The 8,891-nt window shown below is 32.4% G+C and overlaps 2 protein-coding genes across 2 annotated transcripts; one reads left to right on the forward strand and one right to left on the reverse strand.

Moving 5' to 3' along the window:
- The first annotated feature begins 426 nt into the window (after window positions 1–426).
- Window positions 427–2,955, forward strand: LOC111308384 (uncharacterized). The gene has a single exon (XM_022906706.2). The coding sequence runs from the start codon at window positions 982–984 to the stop codon at window positions 2,770–2,772; it is 1,791 nt and encodes a 596-aa protein (XP_022762441.2). The 5' UTR covers window positions 427–981; the 3' UTR covers window positions 2,773–2,955.
- A 231-nt stretch (window positions 2,956–3,186) lies between these two features.
- LOC111308385 (high mobility group B protein 7-like) lies at window positions 3,187–4,764 on the reverse strand. Its single transcript, XM_022906707.2, has 8 exons — window positions 4,576–4,764; window positions 4,324–4,406; window positions 4,172–4,223; window positions 3,972–4,079; window positions 3,828–3,885; window positions 3,691–3,735; window positions 3,513–3,608; window positions 3,187–3,399 (listed from the first exon to the last, which is right to left on the reverse strand). Exons 1-8 carry the CDS (start codon window positions 4,692–4,694, stop codon window positions 3,331–3,333), a joined length of 630 nt encoding a protein of 209 aa, XP_022762442.2. The 5' UTR covers window positions 4,695–4,764; the 3' UTR covers window positions 3,187–3,330.
- Between the last annotated feature and the right edge of the window lie 4,127 nt (window positions 4,765–8,891).

Genomic DNA, 8,891 nt, shown 5'->3' on the forward strand with positions numbered 1-8,891 from the left:
AAGCAAAAGGAAGCTTCCCCAATTAGGAAAAGTATCAATAATCAAGGCAAATCTTCTTATCTTTCAGAGTAGTTTATAGGGTAGTGGCTACTACATGGTGTTCAAATATTATGAATCAATCTAAACCATTCCTTCTTTACAAGTTTGTCATCATCTCCATCCATATTTTTTTAATAATTACATTTGCCAACTTTTGTCATTCAATTTAAAAGCAGGTATAACGGTTAGAATTGATTGATAATTTCTTGAATGAGCAATGAATAACAGCTGATTAACCGTTTAATTATCGGGAAAAATAATAAGATTGTGGGGTTTTAATTCTCAGTAAACAGGGGGACGTTGAACAGTTTTGACACTTGTGATGACTTTCAATATTTCTGGTAAATTATAAGCCCACATAGAGGGTAAGAGCTGAGCCTTGTCACGAGTATTAATGGCGTCAAAACAGAAGAAAATAGTAGCAGAAGTTGTGGACTTAAAGCATGATATATTGAGGTGAATTGATTTACCAAAAAGGTGAAGAATTTTGAATCAGCTGCGCTCCAACGTTCAAATACAACTAGGATCCTCGTGATTCATCAAACGGTCACAATTCTCCATGTGAATGCCTTTAAACTGAGAGAGGGCGTTCCTTTTTCATCTTTCCGATGGTAAAACGTAAGAGATCTCATTTTCTTTTGTAATCCTATAAATAAGAGGGGGACATTGTTCAGGGTGCAGCAGATTTCCAACCAAGTTATAATTCTTCACGTTTCACTCTTTGAATCTTTTTCTACTTTCTTTTTTCATCATTATACCTTCCTGTCTACGTGAAGGAATAGAATAAACCTATGTCTGCTTTGCAAACCTTATTTTTACTTTTTTCATGATAGAATATAATTTTTCCCCATTCAAAGTTCCTCTTGTCAGATCCAATATCAGTGGAAAATTCTATATATTTTTCAGCAATCTCTCTGATCTGATCAAGACCCACCTTCCAAAATGCAAATTCTCATATGGGTTTTTAAGGTTTTGCTTATTTGTTCGATTCTAGGAGCGTTTCCATTATCGGTAGCTCGAACAATCACACAAGCACCAGAAGTTTGCTCAGAGGTAGATAGAGCTGCTCTTCTTGATTTCAAAGCCAAAATCTTGAAGGACACTACAGAAAGTCTCTCTTCATGGATAGGAAGAGACTGCTGTGGAGGAGATTGGGAAGGTGTTCAGTGTAATCCAGCAGGAAGGGTCACTGCATTGGCGTTGCAAATTCCAGAAAGGGACAATAGCCTCTACATGAAGGGTACTTTGTCTCCTTCTCTGGGCAGTTTGCAATTCTTGGAGGTGTTGGTGATAAGTGGAATGAAGCTTATTACTGGTCCAATCCCTGAGAACTTTTCCAATCTAACCCTTCTCACACAGTTGGTCCTAGAAGACAACTCCCTTCAAGGGAACATTCCTTCTGGTTTAGGTCGTTTATCCTTTCTCCAAACTCTTTCATTGGCGGGTAACCATTTCAGGGGTGCAGTTCCTCCAAGCTTAGGAAATTTGAGAAACCTTGTCCTGATAAATTTAGGAAGAAATTCCTTGACAGGTCCAATCCCTTCTACATTCAAAAGTCTTCTTCATTTGCAGTCTTTTGATCTCAGCTTCAATTTATTTTCTGGTATTATCCCTGAATTTCTAGGACAGTTTCGTAATATTACCTTTATTGACCTCTCCAGTAACCAATTATCTGGGCACCTACCCCTTTCCATGTTCAACTTGGTCAGTCTGTCGGACCTATCATTGAGCAACAACCAGCTCACAGGAATTATCCCAGACCAGATTGGAAACCTTAAATCTCTCACTAGTCTTTCACTGAGTAGCAACAAGTTTACAGGTCATATTCCAGTATCTATTTCAAGATTACAGAACCTTTGGTCCCTTAATTTTTCTAGAAATGGGTTCTCAGATCCTTTACCAGTTATTTCTAGCAGGGGCATTCCTTCACTTTTGTCAATAGACCTGTCCTTCAACAACCTCAGTTTGGGGACGGTTCCTAACTGGATCAAGGATAGACAGCTTTCAGATGTAAATCTAGCTGGCTGTAAACTGAGAGGAACCCTACCAAAGTTTACAAGACCTGATTCACTGAGCTCCATAGACCTGTCCAATAACTTCCTCACAGGGAGCATATCCACTTTCTTCACAAATATGACAGGCCTACAGAAGCTGAAGCTTTCAAATAACCAACTCAAGTTTGATCTTTCAGAACTCAGATTGCCAGATGGTATTTCCTCCATTCATCTCCATTCAAATCAGATAGTAGGGTCTCTCTCAAGCATTTTAAATAACAGAACAAGCAGCTTTTTGGAGGTTATTGATGTATCAAATAACCTCATTTCTCGCACGATACCAGAATTTACTGAAGGCTTGAGTTTGAAGGTGCTGAATATAGGAAGCAACAGGATTGCAGGCCAGGTCCCCAGTTCAATCTCAAATCTCATTGAACTTGAAAGGCTGGATATTTCAAGGAACCAGATATCTGGCACCATTCCCACAAGTTTAGGGCAATTGATGAAACTTCAATGGCTTGACCTTTCCATCAACAGGCTCAGTGGAAAAATCCCAACTAGCTTATTGGGTATTAAGGCTATGAGGCATGTAAACTTCAGGGCAAACAGACTATGTGGAGAGATCCCACAAGGGCGACCTTATAACATCTTCCCTGCTTCAGCTTATGCTCATAATCTCTGCCTATGTGGCAAGCCCTTGCCTCCTTGTAGGGGAAAGAAAGATGAGATGGGCCAGTGAAATGCTGACTCAATTTGCCCAAAGTAGATACCTTCATGACCTATTGAGCATTGCCCCATGCGAGAAAGAGATAGGTCATGTTTTTACAGTGGTAGTTCATTTTTCTTTTACATTTTCCATCAATAATTACGATTATGGGAAAAGAAAACATTGTTTCAATATACAGCACCGATGCACATTTTAACTTTTACTCTGCCAAAGCAAGGTTGTTTCTACGACCAGCTAGCATAACCATTACATTGGGAAAATCAATACTCTAAAAGAACTTTTGTCTTAAGAAACGTAGACACAAGAAAAATTTGAGGTCCACCAATAAAGATCAAATTTTCGTATCACTACTGCTAAGACATGAGCTTTACTTAAAAGAAGCACTTGTTTCAGCTTTCACATGTCAAAGAAGACAATATAACATGATTGGAAAAGTGAAAAAATGATGATTCTCAAACATATCCAGACACATGCTAGAATCCATTAGCTTAAAAAGGACATTCAAAAATTTACAGAACAGCCACAAGATAAAAACAAGAAATTCTTGCGGGAAAAAAACTATTCCACTGACTAATAATCATCTAACACTGCTTTCTCCTTTTCAGAAGCAGATGTTTCCTTCTCCGAACCTCCTTCCTCCTAAACAAACAAGAACAAGTTCAAACATTTTGAGCAAAAAATTAAGGGAAAATAAAAGGAGCAGCAGATAAATCAAATGTTAACTTTGAAGAACATGGCGAATGAAGCCTTACGTCCTCATTTTCATTGTCAGCATTGTTGGCTTCCTCCAAAGCCTTCTCGTATTCTGCCTTGAGCTCAGCAGCTTTATCAATATAAGGCTTCTTTTCCTGATTTAAATCAAGGTTGAGGTCAAAACCCATCATTATAATTCATTAATTAATTAAGTAATTCCAATTCAAATGAACTTACTTCTTCTGACATAGACTTCCATTTCTCACCACCTTCCTTTGCAACCTAAATTTCATTAATGAAATGTTTAATAACCAAATTTAAAAAATTATAAAGTAATAAAAACCCTTTCAATCACAACAGTGAGAAATGTGTACCCCTGTAACACCCTTTGCATCTGGATTAGCTTCCTTGTAAGATTTCCTAAAGTCATCCCTGGAAAGTAACAAGAGAAACCTGTCAATTGAATAGCACCAACTCATGGAATTAACCCCCCAAAGAAGTGAACAATGTGTCATTACATGAACAAAAAAAAGGCAGTAGGAGGACGTTTGGGGGCATTAGGATCTCTGCCCTTCTTTAACTTCTTCAGCTTTCTCGAATTTGATTCTGTTGATGAACGCTTCTTTCTGTATGATATTAAGAAACATAGATAAATCAAAAGTGAAGACGAACCTTCCTAAGAAAGCAAAAAAGGAAAGCCAATGAAAGTAGACATTACCTTTCTGCAGTTTTCTTCTTCACTTCAGCAGACTTCTCAATAACTTGGGCCTCTAAATTAAGAAAAGAAAGTAAAAGTTACTAAAAATAAAACCCACCACCATTGACTTAACTTGGATCAAATTAAGGGAACAAGGATACTAAGTGACTAACCCAAATTCATTTTGATTTTGGTATCCAGGCTACAGTTATGCATACTAATAAGAGCCACTGGTACAGTTTTGTTACACTCATCACTGCAATTTCACGGTTTAAAACCAAAAACAAAAAAAAAAATTTAATTAAACAAAACTAAAGGGGCCAAAATGCATCAACTAACAGTGGATCTACAAGGACGTGAAATAAATTAAAACACCCAGAAAGGAAATCAACATAAAAGTTTAGATTGAGAAAGAATGAGTTTACCATTTGGCAAAAGCACTGCCATCTTTGGCACGCACAAGAGAGGCGGCAGGGGCAGCGGTTGAAGCAGCGTCCACTCTCTTCCTAGGCTTTGGTGGATTCGATTTGGATCCGCCTACCATTTTCTTTGCTCTTACACTACGAAGAGAATGAAAAGAGGGGTTTTCTTTTATGAGAGGAAGCGGAATCGAAAATAATTGAAACGGAGGTCGGAGAGCGGGAAACAATTAATAGTAGAACAAAAAAAAAAAAAAAAGAGAGGGAAATGGAAATTCAGTTTTGGATGTTTTTGGATTTGGCGCCATCTTCAAAACGCGCGTTTCTGTTTTTGTTTTTCGACTTTTGGAGTTTGGAGCATTTCGTTTAAATTTTTGAATGAAATGTTTTCACTTGGATTCGTGAGTTGGCTTCATTATCTACCACAGAAATTTGTTCTTTCCGATCTACGCTCTCCGTCTGTCTAGCGCAATCGTACAAGGGTCTGAAGGGAACCTTTGGGCCCGAATTAAGGCTCCCAAGGCCCAGCTTATGGGCTTTTTCGGCAAACAACTTGCGTGTTGATTTGCTTACTATTGTTATTCTATCTGAATTGGGCCTGAAACAAGTTGGATTGGGTTGGAACAAGCCCTTTGCCGGCTTTAAAAAAGTATTAAAACATTTCTGGCCACAATTCAGGAAAAAGATTATCCAGAGAAATTATTTCACTTTATTAGATTTCTTAGATTTTACAAATAAGTAGAATTACATATATTTTTAAAATATATTTAAAATTAAATAATTAAAAAATAATATATATATCTATATCAATCTCTTCATTTCACTTGTGAAATTAAAAAATTCAATCAAAATATATAAAAAAAAGAAAAAATAATTACATTTACAAATCAATCACAGCCTAACCGTTTAGCTTCTCATAGCTAAGTACTCAAGTTATATGAAAATAGCAAACTTTGTGAAGGAAAAGCAATTTCTCCATTTATTAACAATTTACCCCTTTTCATTTATTTTCAGTACATATGGAAACCCCCTTTTTCTTTTTCACTAATAAATCTATTTACATTCAATATATATATATATATATATATATATATATATATATAACTCCAGAAAATGGCAACTCTTTTATCCCTAATTTCTATATTATCCAATTTTCTTTAAAATCAATTTGATGAAAAAAAAATAACTTCATCTATTTGGTTTAAAATCAGTAAGCAATAGTAGTGGAATTTCTCCAATTCATAACCTTTAAAAAGGTTTCTCTACTAGTTAAAAACCAGCTTCTACTTGTACATCATTGCACTAATATCTGCAATTTTGGCATTAACATGTGTCAAGTTCCTCAGCAGAATGTCAATCAAATAGCTGCTATGGCTGTGGGGATCATAAATATAAATTTACTTTCAAAATTTCAATGCCAAGCAGATGACAAGTGGAACAATTGATTTTGCGACAACAGGTGCCATTCACGATTCGCGATTGCTCTCGCTCCCTCAGAACAGGACAATTCATTCGTGTTATGGAGGACCAAGACTAGACTTTCTTCATTGCTTGTATCTGCTAATGATGGCTTCCATAATAATAATCACTGGTAATCGGAATGCAATAAAGCTGGTTTTAGGAACGGCAGAATCTGCCACTATGATCGTACGAGTAAGCTAATTTGCCCAAATTTTCAATATTTACATTTGGTAAATATATTTGAAAACTATGAAAAGCCGTTTTCATTCTCTTATCTTTATGTTGCTTGAACAAGATATTTAAGACAAGTAGACAACAATGAACTTCACCACTCGCCGTCCTCGGGTACCAACTACCAAACAGAGATGGATTTTGCTCATGTTTGTTAATTTGGGTATTTGTATTTGTGTATTTCATTTAAAATATGTATAAAATTTAAAAATTACCATGTATTAATTATATTGATATAACAAATATTTTTTTTATTTTTATCAAATTCATATACAATTTTTATAAAATGTTAAATTCTTTTGTTTTCATGTTATTTCATACCATTTTCAAAATGTTTAAGATACTAAGAGCAATACATTGATATTTACGAAGAGGGCATTTGGCTTGGAAAAAATAAGATTCATAAGATTTTTTATCATAATCTTATTTTTCGTAATTTGATTCTTTAATTAGTTGAAAAGCTTTTTTTGCGTCAATAATATGGTTATAAATCATATTAACACATGGGTTTAGATAATAATATTAGCTTGTGAAAGTCGTAAGACTTAAAGTTAGCCAATCAATGATTTAACCTATGCAAATTTATCACAAGTTTTCACATGAAATATGAGTATAACTCATATTATAATTATTATTTATGCTATTTTATGAAAATGACTCTTTGGATTCATGTTTCATGATTTGTATTAATATGATAATCTAGATATGAACATATTGATCATAAAATGATTGTTAAAGTATTTGAAATTTGAGTTAAATATACTATGGACTTTTATTGTACATAGACATATTGGTCATATGAATAAAGTTTGAATTTATTATATATCCGAAAATGTTATAATCAATTAAAAATAGTAAATAATAAAAATACATATTTAGGCTGCACAATGGTGGAGAAATAAAATTTTCATAAAATTTTGAAATCAAGTTTAGAGGTTTTAATAGTCATGAACTTGGAATTGACCATTAAGCAATTAATATATGCATTGAAAACTTATGATAACATTTGAGGTAGTTGATTTTCACTAAAAGTCATCACTATAAATAAGATAACTTCAATAGCTAAATCTATATGATTTATAGGTATAATGTAGATTATTATGGTTGGTTTAAAATAGCCATAAGCCAAAATTGATACCACAATCTTAATCACGTTGCAGTAATTTTTGTTATGTATACAGTCTAATTCATAGATTGTACAAATGATTTATCATATATGATTTTATATAGTGAAAATTTTAAAGTATATTTACTTTATAAGCCATTAGTGATTTAAAGATCTTGTGAACATGAAAACTTTTATAATAGTAAAAAGAATGTTATTTGATCCATTTGAGTGATGGAAATGGTTTTGTTCATAGTAATAAAAATTATTAATAATGTCCATGATGAAATAAATTCATATAAGTATTTATGAATTGACATAAAAAGTCTTAAAAAGGAGACTATAGAAGTATGATTACATTTGAAATCTGCTTATTAATGTAAATTCTTATATTGAGTTAAAATATAAAAAGTTTTGAAACTTTTATGAAAAAGAAATATTAAGATATAGAATATTTGCTAGTTATCTTTTATTAAGGATGGATTTAAAGGCCTCTTACTTAAAAAAAAAAAAAAAAAACTCACCTTGTGTAAAGATAAATAAAATGACAACTTAATTAAGTATATATACTATCTTTATAATTGAATGTGACATTCTTTAATAAAAGAATGCATACTTGTGCATGTTGGGGATAATAAGAATAAAAAATTAATAAAAATTACCACCATATTATTATAAGATTTTAGTATAATTTTATTAGTAAATTATACAAGCTAATCAATTTAGTACACTTATTAAAATAAAATCATAAAAAAGTCCTTAAAAATCTTAAATGGACTAAAATAGTTTGATTTATTCATTGAGTTTATCCAATTGTATTATAAGTATAACTGTATTAAAGATGTAAAAAAGTAAGAAAATAGAATGATTAAAATTTATGAGTTTAGAGTTGTGACCATAATCAAAAGAAAATATTTCTTAAAATGATAAGAATGAGGTAATAATGTCTAGAGCATATAAATGATATGCAAAATGAAAAGTTTAAACATATTACCTAAAGTGATTATATTAGAAACTTAATCTTAAGTGGTGGTAATTACCATAAAAAATTTGAATTCTAAAATATTTAGTTAGAAATACTACAAGTAGAATGAATTTAAACCCTTACTATTAGACACCAATAATGGGAACCCAAGTTTGAATTAGTAACCTCTAATTACAAAGTTTAATGAATAAAAATAAGTTATTGTTATGTCCCTTTTAAGCACTAGTAAAATTCATTTAAGTTTTAAAAATTAGTGTGATTCATTGCATGGGGAGAATGTGTTTTTATACTCTTAATAGAGTTTAAATGTTTAAAGCAATAGAGACATAATAAAAATTTTACCTATATCAACAAAGAAGTAATGCCATTTGTACAAGAAAAATCAAGGTATTTATTGTAAATGTTTATGAATAGGATAAGTATATGGTCATAATAGTATTAAAAACGGTGATGAACCACTAACAGAATAATAAATAAGTATTATGTGTGTTATATTTTTAATTCTAATATTATAAGTTTTATGTTTAATTTGTAGACACC

Source organism: Durio zibethinus, chromosome 2, assembly GCF_047325235.1.
Source record: "Durio zibethinus cultivar Kanyao isolate XHJ-2024 chromosome 2, ASM4732523v1, whole genome shotgun sequence".
Lineage (NCBI taxonomy): Eukaryota > Viridiplantae > Streptophyta > Magnoliopsida > Malvales > Malvaceae > Durio > Durio zibethinus.

Excerpts from the sequence above, each read along its gene's own strand:
- LOC111308384 (XM_022906706.2), top strand. The coding sequence starts at position 982 with ATGCAAATTCTCATATGGGTTTTTAAGGTTTTGCTTATTTGTTCGATT.
- LOC111308385 (XM_022906707.2), bottom strand. The coding sequence starts at position 4,694 with ATGGTAGGCGGATCCAAATCGAATCCACCAAAGCCTAGGAAGAGAGTG. Across the intron at positions 3,886-3,971 it reads ACTGCCTTTTTTTTGTTCAT|GGATGACTTTAGGAAATCTT; the intron begins GTAATGACACAT and ends GTTACTTTCCAG. Across the intron at positions 3,736-3,827 it reads ATGCAAAGGGTGTTACAGGG|GTTGCAAAGGAAGGTGGTGA; the intron begins GTACACATTTCT and ends AATGAAATTTAG.